At 37.7% G+C, this 21,874-nt stretch overlaps 1 protein-coding gene across 1 annotated transcript in view; it reads left to right on the top strand.

Annotated features, from left to right (window-relative positions):
- SLC22A3 (solute carrier family 22 member 3) overlaps positions 1–21,874 on the top strand; it is a 109,906-nt gene that overhangs the window by 49,885 nt on the left and 38,147 nt on the right. The window contains exons 2-5 of the mRNA XM_002817549.4: positions 90–193; positions 15,104–15,258; positions 16,805–16,973; positions 18,154–18,271. Coding sequence (XP_002817595.1) covers positions 90–193; positions 15,104–15,258; positions 16,805–16,973; positions 18,154–18,271 — 546 coding nt within the window. The remainder of the gene's footprint in view (positions 1–89; positions 194–15,103; positions 15,259–16,804; positions 16,974–18,153; positions 18,272–21,874) is intronic.

The raw sequence follows: 21,874 nt of genomic DNA on the forward strand, positions 1-21,874 counted from the left end.
TTACAGATCATTGATCTATACAAAAGATAAGATGTTTTGAAGATCTGCATTCCGGCATGTCTCCATGTGTGTTTTCTTTGTTTTCTCAGTTTGACCTTGTCTGTGTCAATGCGTGGATGCTGGACCTCACCCAAGCCATCCTGAACCTCGGCTTCCTGACTGGAGCATTCACCTTAGGCTATGCAGCAGACAGGTAGGTACCAATGTGACAGCCATTTTATGTCACTATAATACCATGCATTAATATGGGGAGAAAAATGTTTTATGTTAACTATTAAAACAATATTTTTGCTAAATTCACAAACAATTCTTGATTCCATCATTCGTGACATCCACACTTGGTTGGTTTGATGAATTCTTTTCTTCTCAAACTTCATCTCCTTATTCCTTGAACTTCACAAAGGTCTGAGGCTGTTCCCAGTAGGTCTGAGAGCATCAGAATGAAAACACAGACCTCCAAAGCAGGAACATCATGACTGGGTTGATGCACTGTTGTGCTGAATGCTACAGAATCAATCAATTCGGTGTGCTTCAGTAACAACTTACTGATTGTGGTTTTATTAATTTAGTCATAAGGTCAGCCTATTCCAAATTTGTTTCGCCTAATTTTTTTTTAAAGAAATCCTTGTATTTTATTCTACAAATGTAAAACTCTGTGAAAAAAACATTTTTCCAAAAACCATTAAAGGAGTTTTTTTCTATTATCTTGTATTCATAAATGCAACTGCCCAATGGCAGGCATGGTGAGTGTGTATATTCAAGACATCATGCTTTCTATTTAAACATTCTTCTTCCTTAACATTATTGATGCTAGCTATTGTATTCATGTTTAACTCTATTTTTATCCCAATTCTAACTATGAAAATACTTGCAGTAATTTAATATTCCTCTCTATCCCCCTTAGCAGGAGTAATAGGAGTATAGACTGGGAATCGCTGACTCATGGCTGTATCTGGCCTAATATTGTTCTGGTTAATCCAGCCCAGCCCATGGTGGGTTCTTGTGACTGTACCATTCAGTGGGTGATACTAAGTGTACCTTTTAGAGAACTGCAAACAGCAATTAATTAGCTAATAGAACAACAAAAGGCCCCATATCCTGTAGCCAATTGAAGATCTGAGTTTAATCAGACCAGTGCTTCAAAATGGGTAGAGCCTTGGGTTTCATTTTCTGTCACTTTTCCTTTCTCTTTCATGTTTCTCTCTCGCCCTCTCCACAGCTGTCCTTTGCATGTGAGTTTCTGCTGGATCCTTTCATGTGTGATGCCCTTTCCCCTTTTTCTTCTTTTTATCGATGTCCTTTTCTCCTGTTCTACTTCTAGCCCTTTCAAGCTTCATCCTTCCTTTCCTAATTTCCCCCACATGCCACTCTTTTTTTGCTGGCTATAATTTGGAACTGTGCAGTTTAATATTTATTTATTTTGTTTTGTTTTTACTCTTTCTAGTTTAGATATTAGGTTTTGCTTCATCTGTGGTTTTTTCTCTTACTCAGTCAATAACCATATCTCCAAACTAAATTAACTTTACTAAAGTGGGAAATTTCCCCTACCTATATTCTCATAAGTGATTGAGCATCTGTCCTCATATAGGACATGCTGCCTTGGAGGGGAGGGGCCAGACCTGGGAAAAAGAGGAGCCATGAATAACTCTGCCTCCTACATTTGGCTTCTTCTCTCCCTCCATATCCATGATTTATATATGTGAAGGAAGAACAAGAAATAACTTAATAGGCCATTTGTCAATGAGAGTACAGTGTAGGAAGGGTGGAAAGTGAATTTAAAAATCTAGTTTGGGGCTTCTGGCTTCCTGTTCAGAATATAAGGAGCTTAGAATTTGCCACTCAGTCTTGACAACAAGTAAAATGCTGAACAAACTGAAAAATCAATAATTCTTCTTAGATCCATAAGAGAAGTGAGACTACAGGGCAAACTGCTGCCTTCAGCACCACCGCGCACCCCCAGCCCCACTAAATAGAAAGACAGGAGAATACAGAGAATCATAACACAGGCGCAGAAACCTCCTTGAGAGAGCCAGGGTAGATAAACATGAACTGTAATTGATGAATTCCTGGAGGATCAGTGTGGATGACCTGGAGGATTAAAAACTCTAGAGGGACTCACTCAAAGGAGGGCCCAAGCTTTTGTGATTTTTTTTTTTTTTCCCACCTGAAGCTCTACAAGGTTCTAAAGGTGAATATTAAGGAAAATCCCTGGTGCTCTGGCAGCCAGAGGGGAAAAGGAACAATTTTGAAATATGCCAGAACATTGTTCTTAACAATGTCTGCCCTCAGGAGAAGATGTTTAACCAGAGCCTAATCTTCTGGGGTTTTCTGAGAGCCTCATTGATCTGGGGGAAGGGAAATACCAACTCCAGCCCCTTCTAGCCTTCCAAGTGGAGAAAGAGAAACACCAAATTCTAGCCTCCTCTAGCTTTCAACTTGGAAGAAGGGAAATACCCAGCTCCAGCCCCCTCTAGCCTTTCTCCCCTAGTTCAGAGGAGAGGGATAGAGAAGCACTTGTGAAGTTCACCGTTTAGAGACACAGGTTCACTAAAAGACTGAGAGCTACTCATACAACCACAGAATGCCTTCCCTCCCCCAACACCTCACCACCACATTACTAAAGGTCTATTTATAGCAGTTCCGTTTATCCAGTACACCATGTTCACCTATCAAGAAAAAATTACAAGACATACTAAAAGCCAAAACACACACACACACACACACACACACACACACACACACACACACAGTTGAAGAGACAGAGAAAGCATCAGAACTAAATTCAGATATGGCAGGGATGTTGGAATGATCAGGCTAAGAATGTAAAACAACTATGCCAAGAAGTCTGATGCATAAAGTAGCATGCAAGAACAGATGGGCTATGTAAGTAGAGAGATGGAAATTCTAAAAAAAGAAACCAAATGAAATGCTAGAGATCAAAAACACTGTAACAGAAATGAAAAATGTTGTTACTGGGCTTAATAGGAGATTGGACATAGCTGAGGAAAGAATCTCTGGCCTTGAGGTTATCCCAATAGAAACCTCCGAAATTGGAAAAAAAAAAAAAAAAAAAAAACCCCCCCCACACAATAACAACCACCTGAAAAAGCAGAACAGAATGTTCAATAACTGCAGGACAATTACAAAAGATATAATATTTGTGTAATAGGAATACCAAAATGAGAAGAAAGAGAGAGAGAAATAGAAAAAAATTTTAAACAATAATGACTGAGAATTTTTCAAAATTAGTGTCAGACACCACAGATCCAGGAAACTCAAAGAAAATCAAGCAAGATAAACATAAAAAAGTATACCTAGTTATATATCATAGTCAAACTACAGAAAGCCAAAGATAAAGGAAAAATTCTGAAAGAAGAGTTGGGGGATAATGTCTTACTATAGTAAAAGAGCAATGATAAAAATTACACCCTACTTCTTTTCAGAAACCAGGTAAGCAAGAAGAAAGTGGAAAACTTAAAGTGTCAAGAAAAAAAATCCAATCTAGAATTCTATACTGTGCAAAGTTATCATTTAAAAGTGAAGGAGAAATAAAGACTTTGTTAGACAAAAATTGAGGGAATTTGATGCCTTGTAATAAATGTTAAAAGAAATTATTTAGAGAGAATGAAAATGATCTAGGTTAGAAATCCAGATCTACGTAAAGGAAAGGCATTGGAGAGGAATAAACAATTGAGAATATGTTTCTTATTCTCAATTGATCTAACAGATAATAGTTTATTCAAAATAATAATAGCAACAATGTGGTTGTGTATGTTTATATATATAAGCATACATAAGCATATATAGAGTATTTTTTGTTATAAGGTACTCATACTACTCATGAAGTGATACAGTGTTATTTGAAAGTGGATTTGAATTAGTTGTAAATGTATATTGTAAACTCTAAAGCAACTACTAAAAAAAGATTTTTTAAAAAAAAGCATGACTGATATGCTAAAAATGAAGAAAATGTGGAATCCTATAAACTGCTGTTCAATGAAACCACAAAAGCCAGGAAAAAGTGTGGAATACAAACATAAGAATAAAAAATAAGGGAAACAAATAGAAGATGATAACAAATACGGTAGACATTAATCCAACCATGCCAATACTTACTTTAAATGTAAGATGGTCTAAATGCGCCAACTAAAAGACAGAGATTTTCACAGTGGATCAACAAACAAGACCCAACCATATATGTTGTCTACAAGAAATCCACTTTCAATATAAAGACACATACACACTAATAGTAAATGCATGGAGAAAACTATACCATGATAGCAGTAATCAAAGTAAAGCAGAAGTAGCTATACTATTATCAGCAGAGCAGACTTCAGAGGAAGGAAAGTTATCAGGGATAAAAATGGGCATTATATAATGATAAAGGGGTCAATTCTCCAAGAAGCCAATAATCCTTAATATCTATGTGTCTAGTAGCAGAGCACAAAATTATAAGAGGAAAAAACTGTGATAAAACTGGAATGAGAAATAGATTAATCCACGATTTCACTGGAGACTTCAACATCCCTTTGTTGGAAATGGTCAGATTCAACAGGTAAAAAACCTATAAAGATATAATTGAGAAAGATGGCCGAATAGGAACAGCTCCGGTCTACAGCTCCCAGCGTGAGCGACGCAGAAGACGGGTGATTTCTGCATTTCCATCTGAGGTATCCTGTTCATCTGACTAGGGAGTGCCAGACAGTGGGCGCAGGTCAGTGGGTGAGTGCACCGTGCGCCAAGCCGAAGCAGGGGCGAGGCATTGCCTCACTCGGGAAGCGCAAGGGGTCAGGGAGTTCCCTTTCCAGGGGTGACAGACGGCACCTGGAAAATCGGGCCACTCCCACCCGAATACTGTGCTTTTCCGACGGGCTTAGGAAACGGTGCCCCAGGAGAGTATAGCCCGCACCTGGCTCATCACTGATTGCTAGCACAGCAGTCTGAGATCAAACAGCAAGTCGGCAGCGAGGCTGGGGGAGGGGCACCCGCCATTGCCCAGGCTCGCTTAGGTAAACAAAGCAGCCGGGAAGCTTGAACTGGGTGGAGCCCACCACAGCTCAAGGAGGCCTGCCTGCCTCTGTAGGCTCCACCTCTGCGGGCAGGGCACAGACAAACAAAAAGACAGCAGTAACCTCTGTAGACTTAACTGTCCCTGTCTGACAGCTTTGAGGAGAGCAGTGGTTCTCCCAGCACGCAGCTGGAGATCTGAGAACGGGCAGACTGCCTCCTCAAGTGGGTCCCTGACCCCTGACCCCCGAGCAGCCTAACTGGGAGGCACCCCCCAGCAGGGGCAGCCTGACACCTTACACGGCCGGCCAGGTACTCCAACAGACCTGCAGCTGAGGGTCCTGTCTGTTAGAAGGAAAACTAACAGAAAGGACATCCACACCAAAAACCCATCTGTACATCACCATCATCAAAGACCAAAAGTAGATAAAACCACAAAGATGGGGAAAAAACAGAGCAGAAAAACTGGAAACTCTAAAAAGCAGAGTACCTCTCCTCCTCCAAAGGAACGCAGTTCCTCACCAGCAACGGAACAAAGCTGGACGGAGGATGACTTTGACTAGCTGAGAGAAGGCTTCAGACGATCAAATTACTCCGAGCTACGGGAGGATATTCAAACCAAAGGCAAAGAAGTTGAAAACTTTGAAAAAAATTTAGAAGAATGTATAACTAGAATAACCAATACAGAGAAGTGCTTAAAGGAGCTGATGGAGCTGAAAACCAAGGCTCGAGAACTACGTGAAGAATTCAGAAGCCTCAGGAGCCGATGCGATCAAATGGAAGAAAGGGTATCAGCCCTGGAAGATGAAATGAATGAAATGAAGTGAGAAGGGAAGTTTAGAGAAAAAAGAATAAAAAGAAACGAGCAAAGCCTCCAAGAAATGTGGGACTATGTGAAAAGACCAAATCTATGTCTGATTGGTGTACCTGAAAGTGACGGGGAGAATGGAAACAAGTTGGAAAACACTCTGCAGGATATTATCCAGGAGAACTTCCCCAATCTAGCAAGGCAGGCCAACATTCAGATTCAGGAAATACAGAGAATGCCACAAAGATACTCCTCGAGAAGAGCAACTCCAAGACACATAATTGTCAGATTCACCAAAGTTGAAATGAAGGAAAAAATGTTAAGGGCAACCAGAGAGAAAGGTCGGGTTACCCTCAAAGGGAAGCCCATCAGACTAACAGCGGATCTCTCGGCAGAAACCCTACAAGCCAGAAGAGAGTGGGGGCCAATATTCAACATTCTTAAAGAAAAGAATTTTCAACCCAGAATTTCATATCCAGCCAAACTAAGCTTCATAAGTGAAGGAGAAATAAAATACTTTACAGACAAGCAAATGCTGAGAGATTTTGTCACCACCAGGCCTGCCCTAAAAGAGCTCCTGAAGGAAGCGCTAAACATGGAAAGGCACAACCGGTACCAGCCACTGCAAAATCATACCAAAATGTAAAGACCATCGAGACTAGGAAGAGTCTGCATCAACTAACGAGCAAAATAACCAGCTAACATCATAATGACAGGATCAGATTCACACATAACAATATTAACTTTAAATGTAAATGGACTAAATGCTCCAATTAAAAGACACAGACTGGCAAATTGGATAAAGACTCAAGACCCATCAGTGTGCTGTGTTCAGGAAACCCATCTCACGTGCAGAGACACACATAGGCTCAAAATAAAAGGATGGAGGAAGATCTACCAAGCAAATGGAAAACAAAAAAAGGCAGGGGTTGCAATCCTAGTCTCTGATAAAACAGACTTTAAACCAACAGAGATCAAAAGAGACAAAGAAGGCCATTACATAATGGTAAAGGGATCAATTCAACAAGAAGAGCTAACTATCCTAAATATATATGCACCCAATACAGGAGCACCCAGATTCATAAAGCAAGTCCTGAGTGACCTACAAAGAGACTTAGACTCCCACACATTAATAATGGGAGACTTTAACACCCCACTGTCAACATTAGACAGATCAACGAGACAGAAAGTCAACAAGGATACCCAGGAATTGAACTCAGCTCTGCACCAAGCAGACCTAATAGACATCTACAGAACTCTCCACCCCAAATCAACAGAATATACATTTTTTTCAGCACCACACCACACCTATTCCAAAATTGACCACATACTTGGAAGTAAAGCTCTCCTCAATAAACAGAAATTATAACAAACTATCTCTCAGATCACAGTGCAATCAAGCTAGAACTCAGGATTAAGAATCTCACTCAAAACTGCTCAACTACATGGAAACTGAACAACCTGCTCCTGAATGACTACTGGGTACATAACGAAATGAAGGCAGAAATAAAGATGTTCTTTGAAACCAACGAGAACCAAGACACAACATACCAGAATCTCTGGGATGCATTCAAAGCAGTGTGTAGAGGGAAATTTATAGCACTAAATGCCCACAAGAGAAAGCAGGAAAGATCCAAAATTGACACCCTAACATCACAATTAAAAGAACTAGAAAAGCAAGAGCAAACACATTCAAAAGCTAGCAGAAGGCAAGAAATAACTAAAATCAGAGCAGAACTGAAGGAAATAGAGACACAAAAAACCCTTCAAAAAATCAATGAATCCAGGAGCTGGTTTTTTGAAAGGATCAACAAAATTGATAGACCGCTAGCAAGATTAATAAAGAAAAAAAGAGAGAAGAATCAAATAGATGCAATAAAAAATGATAAAGGGGATATCACCACCGATCCCACAGAAATACAAACTACCATCAGAGAATATTACAAACACCTCTACGCAAATAAACTAGAAAATCTAGAAGAAATGGATAAATTCCTTGACACATACACCCTCCCAAGACTAAACCAGGAAGAAGTTGAATCTCTGAATAGACCAATAACAGGAGCTGAAATTGTGGCAATAATCAATAGCTTACCAACCAAAAAAAGTCCAGGACCAGATGGGTTCACAGCCAAATTCTACCAGAGGTACAAGGAGGAGCTGGTACCATTCCTTCTGAAACTATTCCAATCAATAGAAAAAGAGGGAATCCTCCCTAACTCATTTTATGAGGCCAGCATCATCCTGATACCAAAGCCTGGCAGAGACACAACAAAAAAAGAGAATTTTAGATCAATATCCTTAATGAACATTCATGCAAAAATCCTCAATAAAATACTGGCAAACAGAATCCAGCAGCACATCAAAAAGCTTATCCACCATGATCAAGTGGGCTTCATCCCTGGGATGCAAGGCTGGTTCAATATACGCAAATCAATAAATGTAATACAGCATATAAACGGAACCAAAGACAAAAACCACATGATTATCTCAATAGATGCAGAAAAGGCCTTTGACAAAATTCAACAACGCTTCATGCTAAAAACTCTCAATAAATTAGGTATTGATGGGACATATCTCAAAATAATAAGAGCTATATATGACAAACCCACAGCCAATATCATACTGAATGGGCAAAAACTGGAAGCATTCCCTTTGAAAACTGGCACAAGACAGGGATGCCCTCTCTCACCACTTCTATTCAACATAGTGTTGTAAGTTCTGGCCAGAGCAATTAGGCAGGAGAAGGAAATAAAGGGTATTCAATTAGGAAAAGAGGAAGTCAAATTGTCCCTGTTTGCAGATGACATGATAGTATATCTAGAAAACCCCACTGTCTCAGCCCAAAATCTCCTTAAGCTGATAAGCAACTTCAGCAAAGTCTCAGGATACAAAATCAATGTACAAAAATCACAAGCATTCTTATACACCAATAACAGACAAACAGAGAGCCAAATCATGAGTGAACTCCCATTCACAATTGCTTCAAAGAGAATAAAATACCTAGGAATCCAACTTACAAGGGATGTGAAGGACCTCTTCAAGGAGAACTACAAACCACTGCTCAATGAAATAAAAGAGGATACAAACAAATGGAAGAACATTCCATGCTCATGGGTAGGAAGAATCAATATTGTGAAAATGGTCATCCTTCCCAAGGTAATTTACAGATTCAATGCCATCCTCATCAAGTTACCAATGACTTTCTTCACAGAATTGGAAAAAACTACTTTAAAGTTCATATGGAACCAAAAAAGAGCCCGCATCACCAAGTCAATCCTAAGCCAAAAGAACAAAGCTGGAGGCATCACACTACCTGACTTCAAACTATACTACAAGGCTACAGTAACCAAAACAGCATGGTACTGGTACCAAAACAGAGATACAGATCAATGGAACAGAACAGAGCCCTCAGAAATAATGCCACATGTCTACAACTATCTGATCTTTGACAAACCTGACAAAAACAAGAAATGGGGAAAGGATTCCCTATTTAATAAATGGTGCTGGGAAAACTGGCTAGCCATAGGTAGAAAGCTGAAACTGGATCCCTTCCTTACACCTTATACAAAAATCAATTCAAGATGGATTAAAGACTTAAATGTTAGACCTAAAACCATAAAAACCCTAGAAGAAAACCTAGGCATTACCATTCAGGACATAGGCATGGGCAAGGACTTCATGTCTAAAACACCAAAAGCAATGGCAACAAAAGCCAAAATTGACAAATGGGATCTAATTAAACTAAAGAGCTTCTGCACAGCAAAGGAAACTACCATCAGAGTGAACAGGCAACCTACAAAATGGGAGAAAATTTTTGCAACCTACTCATCTGACAAAGGGCTAATATCCAGAATCTACAAGGAACTCCAACAAATTTACAAGAAAAAAACAAACAACCCCATCAAAAAGTGGGCGAAGGACATGAACAGACACTTCTCAAAAGAAGACATTTATGCAGCCAAAAAACACATGAAAAAATGCTCACCATCACTGGCCATCAGAGAAATGCAAATCAAAACCACAATGAGATACCATCTCACACCAGTCAGAATGGCAATCATTAAAAAGTCAGGAAACAACAGGTGCTGGAGAGGATGTGGAGAAATAGGAACACTTTTATACTGTTGGTGGGACTGTAAACTAGTTCAACCCTTGTGGAAGTCAGTGTGGCGATTCCTCAGGGATCTAGAACTAGAAATTCCATTCGACCCAGCCATCCCATTACTGGGTATATACCCAAAGGACTATAAATCATGCTGCTATAAAGACACATGCACACGTATGTTTATTGCGGCATTATTCACAATAGCAAAGACTTGGAACCAACCCAAATGTCCAACAATGATAGACTGGATTAAGAAAATGTGGCACATATACACCATGGAATACTATGCAGCCATAAAAAAGGATGAGTTCATGTCCTTTGTAGGGACATGGATGAAACTGGAAATCATCATTCTCAGTAAACTATCGCAAGAAGAAAAAACCAAACACCACATATTCTCACTCATAGGTGGGAATTGATCAATGAGAACTCATGGACACAGGAAGGGGAACATCACACTTCGGGGACTGTTGTGGGGTGGGGGGAGGGTGGAGCGATAGCATTGGGAGATATACCTAATGCTAGATGACGAGTTGGTGGGTGCAGCGCACCAGCATGGCACATGTATACATATGTAACTTACCTGCACATTGCGCACATGTACCATAAAACCTAAAGTATAATAATAATAATAATAATAAAAAGATATAATTGAACTCAACAGCATCATCAATCAACTGTATATAATTTTCATCTTTAGACAACCTTATCTAACAACAGCAGACTTAACATTTTTTTTCAAGTTCTCACGAAATATTCACATGCAATATTCAAGATAAATCACATTCTGGGCCATAAAACATATATTAGCAAATGTGAAGAAACAAAAATTATACAGTGTCTGCTCCCAGAACATGGTGGAATTAAACTAGAAATTCATAACAGAAGGATAGATGGAAAATCCCCAAATATTTGGGGATGAAACAACACGTCTATAGTAACACATAGGTCAAAGAAGAAATCTCAAGAGTAATTAAAAAGTATATTAAACAAAATGAAAATTAAAACACTCAAGACTTTCAGAATGCAACAAAAACAATGTTTAAATGGAAATTTATAGCATTGAATACATATATTAGAAAAGAGGAAATACATAAAATCAATAATCTAAGCTTTCACCTTAGGAAACTGGAGAAGAGCAAATTAAACCCAAGGCAAGTAGAAGAAAAAAAATACAAATTGGAGCAGAAATCAATAAAATTAAAAACAGGAAATCAATGGAGAAAATGAAACCAAAAGCTGGTTATTTGAAAAGATTTAAAAAAATCAATAAGGCTCCAGTCAGACTAAGAAAAAGGAAAGAGGAGAGAGAGAGGTTGAAGACATAAATTACTAATATTAGAAATAAAAGAGGGGACATTTTGACAGATCCCATGGACATTAACAGGATAATAAAGAAATACTATGAACACTCTGTGTTCACAAATTTGATAACCTACATGAAATGGACCAATTCCTTGAAAGATTACAATCTGCCAAAACTCACCCAAGATTATATAGACAATCTGAATAGGGCTATATCTATTAAATAAATTGAATCAATAGTTAATTACTTTTCAAAACAGGAATCACCAGGCCCAGATGGGTTCACAGGTGAATTTGCCAAATGTTTAGGGAAGAAATGCTACCAATTCCCTAAAAGCTCTTTCCAAAGATAGAAGTAGAGGGATTGCTTTCTAACTTATTCTGAGACCAGCATTACATTAATACCTAAATTGGACAGACATTACAACAAAAGAAAACTACAGACTAATATATTTCATGAACATAAGTGCAAAAATCCTCAAAAAAATTTGCAAGTAGAATCCAATAGTGTATAAAAAAAATTATACACCACAACCAAATACTGTAGCATACCAAGTGTGTAGTATCCCAAGTATGTAAAACTGGTTCAGCATTCTAAAGTCAATTAATGTCATCCATCACATCGACAAACTAAGGAAGAAAAAATGACGTGATCATATCAATAGATACAGAAAAAGTATTTGTCAAAATCCAACATCTATATATGACAGAAGCTCGCAGTAAACTAGAAATATAGGGGAATGTCCTCAACTTGATGAGGAATGTCTATGAAAAAAACTACAGTTAAATTATACTTAATGATGATAAACTGTATAGAAGCTTTCTCACTAAGATCAGAAACAAGGCAAATATGTCATCTCTAATAACTTCTTTTCAATGCCATGCTGGAAGCCCTCGCTAATACAATAAATAAGACAAGTAAAGAAAATAGCAGGTATACTGATTGGGAAGGAAGAAATAAAAACTGTCTTTGTTCACAGATGTCATAATTGTCTATGTAGAAAATCAAAAGAATTAACAACAACAACAACAACAAAAACTCCTGAAACTAATAAGTGAGTATAGTAAAGTTGCAGGGTACAAGGCTAATACACAAAAGTCAACTGCTTTCATATGTACCAACAATGAACAAGTAGGATTTGAATTTAAACACATAATGCCATTTACATTAGCACCCCAAGAATACACAACACTTAGATATAAATCTAACAACATATGTACAAGATTTATGTGAGGAAAAGTGCAAAACTCTAATGAAAGAAATTAGAGATGATCTAAATAAATGGAGAGATACTCAACATTCATGGATAGGAAGACTCAATATTGTCAAGATGTCACTTCTTCCCAACTTGATGTATATATTCAATACAATAGTAATCAAAATCCTACAGAGTTATTTTGTGGATATTGACAAACTAATTCTAAAATTTATATGTAGAGACAAAAGACCCAGAATAGCCAACACAGTATTGAAGCAGAAGAACAAAGCCAGAGGACTGGCACTACCTAACATCAAGACTTACTGTAAAGCGACAGTAATCACGACAGTGTGGTATTTGTGAAAGAGTAGACCTCTACCAATAGTTCAATGGAATAAAATAGAGGGCCTAGAAATAGACCCACATAAATACAGTCAACTGACCTTTGACAAAGCAGAAAACAAAAGGTACTGGAACAACTGGACAACCACATGCAAAAAAAAAAAAATGAATCTAGACACAGACCTTACACCCTTTAAAAAAATAGATCACAGACCTAAATGTAAAATACAAAACTATAAAACTCCTAGAGGATGGGATAGGAAGAAAAATCTAGATGACCTTTTAGATACAACACCAAAAGCATAATCCATGAAAAAAAGAATTGATGAGCTGGACTTCATTAAAATTAAAATTTTCTGTGTTGTGAGAGACATTATCAAGAGAACAAATGAAATGACAAGCCACAGACTGGGAGAAAATATTAACAAAAGGAAAATATTTGATAAAGAACTGTTATTCAAAATATATAAAGAACTCTTAAAACACAACAATAAGAAAACAAACAACCCAACTAAAAAGCGGGCCAAAGACCTTAACAGATAGCTCACCAAAGAGAGTATACAGATGATAATAAGCATATGAAATGATGCTCTACGTCATATATCATTAGGGAAATGCCCATTAAAACAGCAGTGAGATACCACTACATACCTATTAGAATGGCCAAAATCCAGAACAATGCCAACACCAAATGCTGACTAGGATGTGGAACAACAGGAATTCTCATTCATTGCTGGTGAGAATACAAAATGAAACGGTGACTTTAGATGACAAAATTCTTACACATTTTTGTAATTCTTACAAAATTAAACATACTTTTACTAAATGATCCAGCAATTGTACTCCTTGGTATTCCAATTCGAACCCAAAAAAGTTGAAAACTCATGTTCACCCAAAAACCTACACATACATGTTTATAGCAGCTGTCTTCATAATTGCCAAAACTTGGAAGCAACCAAGATGCCCTTCCATAGGTGAATGGACAAACTGTGATACATCCAGACTATGGAATATTATTCCATACTGAAAAGAAATGAGCTATCAAGCCATGAAAATACATAGAGGAAACGTAAGTACATATTACTAAATGAAGAAGCTGATCTGGAAAGGCTACATACTATAAGATTTTAACTATATGACATTTTGGAAAAAGCAAAACTATGGAGACAGTAAAAAAAAGGATCAGTGGTTGCTAGGGGGTGGAGAGAGGGAGGGATGAACAGGCAGAGCACAGAGGATTTTTAGAGCAGAGAAACTATTCTGTTAGATACTTTAATGGTGGATACGTGTCATCATACACATGTCAAAACACATAGAATTTGCAACATCAAGAGTGAACCCAAATGTAAACTGTGGACATTGGGTGATTATGATGTGTCCCTGTAGGTTCATCAATTGCAGCAAGTGTACCGCTCCCATGGGGAATGTTAACAAGAAGTATGCTGTGCATGTGTAGGGGCAGGGGACACAGAGTCCACTAAAAAAAAATTTAGATAAACTAAGGCTACTTCCATCTCTATTCTGCTGACTCAAGCAAGATGCTCTATGTACATATTTTATGGAAATTTTTTGAAAAGATGTCATAGAATCAAATCTCTTAATGGACGTTGATAGCAAACATTTACCAGACAATAATTTAACACCACTATGCTGAACCAATTAACACCAGTCTCTCAGAATGTTGTGCATGATACCTTGTTCATTTTCCTAAACTATTTAATAACACTTATGCCAATGGTGAAAATAAAATACAAAATTTAAGAACAACTGACATTGGCTGTCAACTTTGTAGTTTATAAAACGCTTTCACATTAACATCTCATTTGATCCTCTCTACAACCTCCCTCTAGAAAAAGGTGGGAATAAACAAAAACAAGCAAGCAAAACCTTCGTTTTGAAGACCTTAAGAATTAGCCCAAGGTCTTATGACTGGTAGATGGTTGAGGTGAGATTCAAGGCAAGGCCTTCTGGCCATAACACACCATTGCTTCTTCTTTCTGCCTCTCTGTCCTTAGACTTGACACAGAAAAGATGCTAGAAAGTGTCACATCTGTACCACTGGGGGGACTCTATGTGACACAGTAGTTTCAAGGAGGGTCATCTTTTCAGAAACTGCAATCACAAAGGATGCATTCTGTACTTTAAATTTTGTAATTCCAGCCTAGGCAACATAGTGAGACCCTGTCTCTACAAAGCATCTTTAAAATAAAATGATGTAATATAATATAGTATAATATGATATGGTATGATATAATATAATATTTTATGTTATATTTTCCCATTGTGTTGAAGAAAATATTTAAGGTGAGCTCTTTTCCTGTCTTTCTCAAAAAGGTATGGCAGGATCGTCATTTACTTGCTATCCTGCCTTGGTGTTGGTGTCACTGGGGTTGTGGTGGCCTTTGCACCAAACTTCCCTGTGTTTGTGATCTTCCGCTTCCTGCAAGGTGTGTTTGGAAAGGGGACATGGATGACTTGCTACGTGATTGGTAAGACATTCTTACACCATCTTCTCTATTTGGAAACTAGGGCCAGATGGCCAACAAGTGCTAGTTAATCAACCTTCCTCTTCCTCATGTGTCCTTTAACAAAGGAGGTTTCACTGCAGCTACAGTAATTATTTCTGCAGATAGGAGAGCTCAGAGGTAGGATTCTGAGTGCTTTAGAAACTAAAATACCACCTTACTTTGGGAGCCAAATATAGAATATTTTAAAACACTGGGGCAAACTACTTTTAAGTACTTCTATACTATTATAATATGGTTTCTAGCTTTGCTTTATAAGAAATTAATTTTTATAAAATCTCAGTAGCTTCTTGAGGCATTTTTAAAGCATTTTCTCTGCACTGTGTTATGTGGTACAGTTTGAGATTACTTTCCTGTGTTGCCAACTCTCCTCTTTCTGTACAAGTTGGAAACTTTTCACTATGGGAGAAATATGTTCTAAAAATGAGAAGTTCATTTGTGACCCTTGGATATCTTCTATGGCCAGAAAGTTTGACCTTCTGGTGATGGAAGAAAGAAAAAGTTCACTTTACTTTTTTCTCATATCCCTTGGGAAAGCCCTGGCTACTCCTTTTGGTTCCATTTCTAGCTCGGGACCAGCCACCTACTTTAAGAGTAGTGGTGGATTTCTGACCAGGAAAATGTGAATTCTCATCTTAGATTATTGCTGCAGATCTTTGCACTTCCACTCTCCTCTGTCACTGCTATACAATCTCCAAGCAGTGCACATTTTGGAGACCCCTGAAGATCTTTCTGTGAGTGGGAGAAGGAGAGAAGATGATTAGAGGGATTGGTTGTCACTGTCTGGAACAGAAAGAGTAACATTGGAAGGCAAGGCATTTTTAAGAAGACTCAGCCTAGGTGAATCTTCAAAGTTGTGATCTGAGAGCAACAATAAAGTAGCTTATCCCAGGATAATCAGAATATAAGAAATCAATTAGTGGGAAGGGGCAGGAAAGGAAAAGATTTCAGTAATAAAATTTCCCACGTGATTTTTAGAGCATATCATGTCAATGAAAAGTACAACACTGTGGAGAGAATTATCATTTAATAGAAGTTGTCTTGTGATAACGAAAAGTCTTTGTAGAGTCTTATATTTATAATGAATCTTCTAAGGAGACTAGAATGTGCATATCTCTAGAGATACAGTGATCAAATGTAGCCATCTTAACATATTTATGTTTTGATAATTACAATTACCTTTTAAAATAATCATTACTGAAGCTTTCCTAAAACCAACACAGATATTCTTCGTATTTCCCTATTGTACCCAGAAGAGTGCTGGTCTGGGTGCGTAAGAGGAACATGGCAAGTGCCTGTGATAAATGGCAGAGGTGAGAGTGGGAGAAAAGCATTTAGTATCAAGAAGGACACCTCCATCCTTTCTGCAAGTGTGGAAGCCTCCGTATCTGAGTGCTAGCGTGTTCTAGCAATGCTGATGGATGTAACAGGTGTAACATCTCGGTATTTGTTTGTTTATTTTGGAGCTGACCTTGTGCTTCTGTGACCTCTTGTGTTTGTTTTCCTTTAGTGACAGAAATAGTAGGTTCGAAACAAAGGAGGATTGTGGGAATCGTGATTCAAATGTTCTTTACCCTTGGAATCATTATTCTCCCTGGAATTGCCTACTTCATCCCCAATTGGCAAGGAATCCAGTTAGCCATCACGCTGCCCAGCTTTCTCTTCCTCCTTTATTACTGGTAATGTGGTTTTTGTTATCATCATATTTATACTGATTCTGCAGAAATTAGACTCCAAACCGACATGAAAATGAAAGCAATAAAGGAAATTTTCAAACATCTCTAAAATGGCTACATGCTTTGAGAATTTTTAGAGAATTTTAGGATTTAAAGAGAGTATTTGTTGATGATTTTATTAATAATTGTGAAGAAAAATGAATCAATAAAATACCAGAACACAAAATTCTAAATAGGGTATTGCATTATGTTTTGTTTTGTAATAAATAGCTTCATGAAAACTATAAGGCAACAAACCATATCTGCCAGTATTTCAACATGCAAATTAAATGCAATGAAGTCTATTTGTTTCTCTGTGTGTTCTATAAAGCAAATGAATATTACTCAGAAATTCTCTGAGGAATAAGGAAATGTTAAGAGCATCAAAAAATTACATTATCAAAAAGCAACAGAAAAGCATTTTATTTTTGTTGTTGTTGTTGCTGTTTTGAGGTGGAGTCTCACTCTGTTGCCCAGGCTGGAGTGCAGTGGCGCAATCTCAGCTCACTGCAACCTCTGCCTCTCAGGTTTAAGTGCTTCTTCTGCCTCATCCTCCCAAGTAGCTGAGATTACAGGCGTGCACCACCACACCCAGCTAATTTTTGTATTTTTAATGGAGACAGAGTCTTACCATGTTGGCCGAGCTGGTCTCAAACTCCTGACCTAAAATGATCCACCTACCTTGGCCTCCCAAAAGGCTGGGATTACAGGCATGAGCTACCACGCCTAGCCAGCATTTGATTTTTATTGGAATGAACATGTTTTAATGATTCTTCTAATTTAATTTTAATATATGGGCAAGTCAGTTTACATAAATCAGATTTCTAAGCTTTTCTTAATATTTACTAAATCCCAATTTTTTTCATATATGGAATCAATATATTGTAAAATAGCCTGGTTTTGCAAGAGCAATGTCATATTGATTATTTTGATGAGCAATGATCCAATTATCAAGCTAGCATTTTTTCCCATCCATTATAACCTTGCAAGAATAATCTGTGTTTCAGGGACCTATTATCAACTCTTATTGACTCCTAAATATATATCTAATTGCAAGATCCATTTTGATAGAAAAACTCAAGGCAATAGATTTTAGAGTTTGAAATTCCTAGACATAACTCACAACAGCCTCCTTCTTTGCCAGGGTGGTCCCCGAGTCTCCCCGTTGGCTGATTACTCGGAAGAAAGGAGATAAAGCATTACAGATCCTGAGACGCATTGCTAAGTGCAATGGGAAATACCTCTCATCAAATTACTCAGAGGTAATTTCTTTTAGTATGAGTAACAAATATTGCTAAAGCAGGTGAATTGATTTTGTTGCCGCTTGTGTACTTAATGTTGCTTCTTAAATTTATATACAAATATGCATATTTTATATATATATATGTATATGTATACGTACACACACACTACCAAACATCTGGGAAATCATTTTCAGTTTGACTTAACTGAAAAAAATCTCGGGAAAAATCATAGGACATATTAAAGAAATGATTGTGAAGCTCTATTAGCATTATAGGCAAGGTTAATTGATCATTTCAGTACATATTTTAATAATTGCACCAAGTTACTTGAATTATTATACTTTACTTACTGTAAGCCCCATAATATTGAATCATTCATCTTGATTGTACAAACTGTAAAACTTTTTTTGACTTTTAATTTAAAGCTTTAAGTTTGGCCCTGAAAAAATCTGTTTATTCATACCAGAGCTTGAGCAGTAATGTAATATTTCAGCCTTTAAACTCCTATATGCTGGTCTTTCTCCCTTTCTTCTTTTCTTCCTCCATTCCTTCCTTCTTCCAAGAAAGGCTTTTTGGATGCCTCTGCATCAGCGTACTAAGAAATGGGGGAGGGCCGGGTGTAATGGCTCACTCCTATAATCCCAGTGCTTTGGGAGGCTGAGGTGGGAGCATTGCTTGAGCCTAGAATTCTAGACCAGCCTGTGCAACATAGCAAGACCCCATCTGTACAAATAGAAAGTTTCAAAAACTAGGTGGGCATGGTGGCACGCACATGTTGTCTCAACTACTCAAGAGGCTGAAGCAGGAGGATCATTTGAGCCCAGGAGTTTGACACTGCAGTGAGCCATGATCACACCACTGCCCTCCAGCCTAGGAGACAGAGTAAGATGCTGTCTCTAAAAAAGATTTTAAAAAAATGAAATGGGACAAAAATTAAAAGCTTTTGCCCTTTGGAATATTTGATATGCACTTGAGGATATAACATATATTTAAAGCAACCCGTAAATAATTAGAGAATAGCATATAAAGAAAAAAATGATGATGTTTTAGCTCCAAAGACTAAGTGACTACAGAATAACAGAAAGGTTGTTATAAAAGGAAAAGGAATGTTAGAGAAGAATTTTTGGATGATATGAATCTTGATTTAAGACTAAGTTGTCAACATTGTTTTCCTCATAGCATTCAGTTTGATTTCACAGGAACCTTCTTATAAGAACGTTCTGTTAAGAACTGGATTTTGGGGCTGGGTGCGGTGGCTCATGCCTGTAATCCCAGACCTTTGGGAGGCCGAGGCGGGTGGATCACCTGAGGTCAGGAGTTCAAGACCAGCCTGGCCAACATGGTGAAACTCCGTCTCTACTAAAAAATAGAAAAATTAGCGGGGTGTGGTGGCAAGCGCCTGTAATTCCAGCTACTTGGGAGGCTGAGGCAGGAGAATCACTTGAACCCAGGAGGCAGAGGTTGCAGTGAGATGAGGTTGCCCCACTGCACTCCAGCCTGAGCAACAAGAGTGAAACTCTGTCTAAAAAAGAACTGGGTTTTGTTGGTTGTATTGTCCCCTCCCCAGCCCCTGAAGCTTGGTCATGTATATTTGGATTTCTGCCTTCTTCCTCTCTCTTATATTAAGTGGCAAGCAGTAGGCTCTTTTCCAAAGGTTTCAACTGAACAGTTGTCACTGGTGCAATGGTGCAAGTACGTTAATGATGTACCTTGAGGTTTACAGATCATAAAATGTGTGGTAAAGATAAAGCATGATCTTTTTAAACCACTATGATTAGTCCATCCTTGTCACTCTTTGAGTGAGCACATTTGAGCTGTGTGTTCCTTTTAGGGAAAAATAATATATCCCTGTTTCCCAGCTTGCACTCATCCATTGTCTATAGTCCTCATAGCCAGGTCAAAGATCTGATCATTTGTATTCAATTTTAATCATCCAGTGAATAATCTCTGCTCTTTTGCACACATAGTCCAGAGGTAAGCATGTATATGATCTACATCAAGGTTTAGATCTTGATTTAAAGGTCTAAATATAGAAATACATTTAGGAATATAGAATATAGAAAAAACAAATATAGAAGGGAATATAGAAAAATAGGATTATAGAAAATAAATAGGAATAAAGAAAGGAATATATAAAAATAGGAATATATAAAGTGTTCTAGAAAAATAGGCATCTAGAAAGGAATATAGAAAAATAAGAATATAGAAAGGAATATAGAAAAATAAGAATATAGAAAGGAATCTAGAAAGGGATATAGAAAGGAATATAGAAAAAACAGCTGTATGCTGGTAGCTTGTGAAATATAATGTTGGATTAACCAAGCATGTCATGTGTGATAGTGAGTTATCACTGAGAGACGAGTCTGATTCCCCCAAGCAGCTGCTGTTCCACATCCCATGAGTGTAGAGTTTAGCGCTGCTCCCACAGACCCACTGACCCAGCTTTATTCATGAGCACCGCAGAGATCATGACAACAGGTAAGTAGTTCAGTGTTCCACATGGCTGTGCTTATGAGAGATCATGAACTATGGGATCCAGTGGCTTCCAAGTCATTTTAATTTTAATATGGAAATTTCCAAACATACTAAAAAATACAAAAAATAGTTTAATGAATCTCTATGCATATCCCTCAGCTCCAACAGTTACCAACTCTTGATCAATCTTAGTTTTTCTATACTCTGCCTAGTTTCCCTATCCACTGAGTAGGAATCAATCCAGCCATCATAGCATTTCATCTTGTAATATTTTCCTCTAAAGTAGGAACACGTAGATATCTCTGGAACTATGTGTGCACTATCTTCAGGACACTGCTGAAGGAGGAACAAGAACTATTCCTGTGGTTCTTAAAATTCAATACAAGTAATCACACCTTTGATCCACCTGTGGGGACTGATCCCTCTTGTGGGAGCAAAGATGGGGCAGTGGTATACAAAATATAAATATAAAACTGATATCAATGTCATTGTCCTAAGAAAAATAGCCACAATTCCTTAATATCAAGTCAGTGTTCCACTTCCCTGATTGTTCTACAATGTTTCACAGCATCTTTGTGCATTAGACTCCTCCTGAAGTTATGGATTGTGAATTGTTGATCTCTTTGGGTTTATTTAATCCATAGGTTCCTGCTCTTTTTCATTTCATTCCAACTTTGGGAATAAAAAAAGTCCTGGGGTTTTTCTCCTGAAGAATTTCCCCAGTCTAAATTTTGTTGATTATATCCGTAGGATCCTTTAACACGTTTCTCTGTCTTTTATATTCCCTGTCAATTGGTAATTAGATCTAGAGCTTAATCAAGTTCAAGTTTAATATTTCTGGCAAGACTACTTCATAAGTGGCTTAGTACATTTCCATTAAGAGATACCTGGTGGCTGCTTGTCTCTTCTTTTGGAACATTACTTGCCACTGATAATCACTGCCTGGATTTACTAACTCATCAGAGGTTGCCAAATGACAATATTCTCATCTTATCATTACTTCTTCATTTATTGCTGCAGTGCTTAAATAAAGACCAATTTCTCCCATCAACTCTTGGTGACCCTGAGATATATCTCATATAGGAAAGATAAGACATATGCATCATTTTCTCTTTTCCAAATAATAAATTGGCTCCCTACATCCTC

This window comes from Pongo abelii, chromosome 5 (genome assembly GCF_028885655.2).
Source record: "Pongo abelii isolate AG06213 chromosome 5, NHGRI_mPonAbe1-v2.0_pri, whole genome shotgun sequence".
Taxonomy (NCBI): domain Eukaryota; kingdom Metazoa; phylum Chordata; class Mammalia; order Primates; family Hominidae; genus Pongo; species Pongo abelii.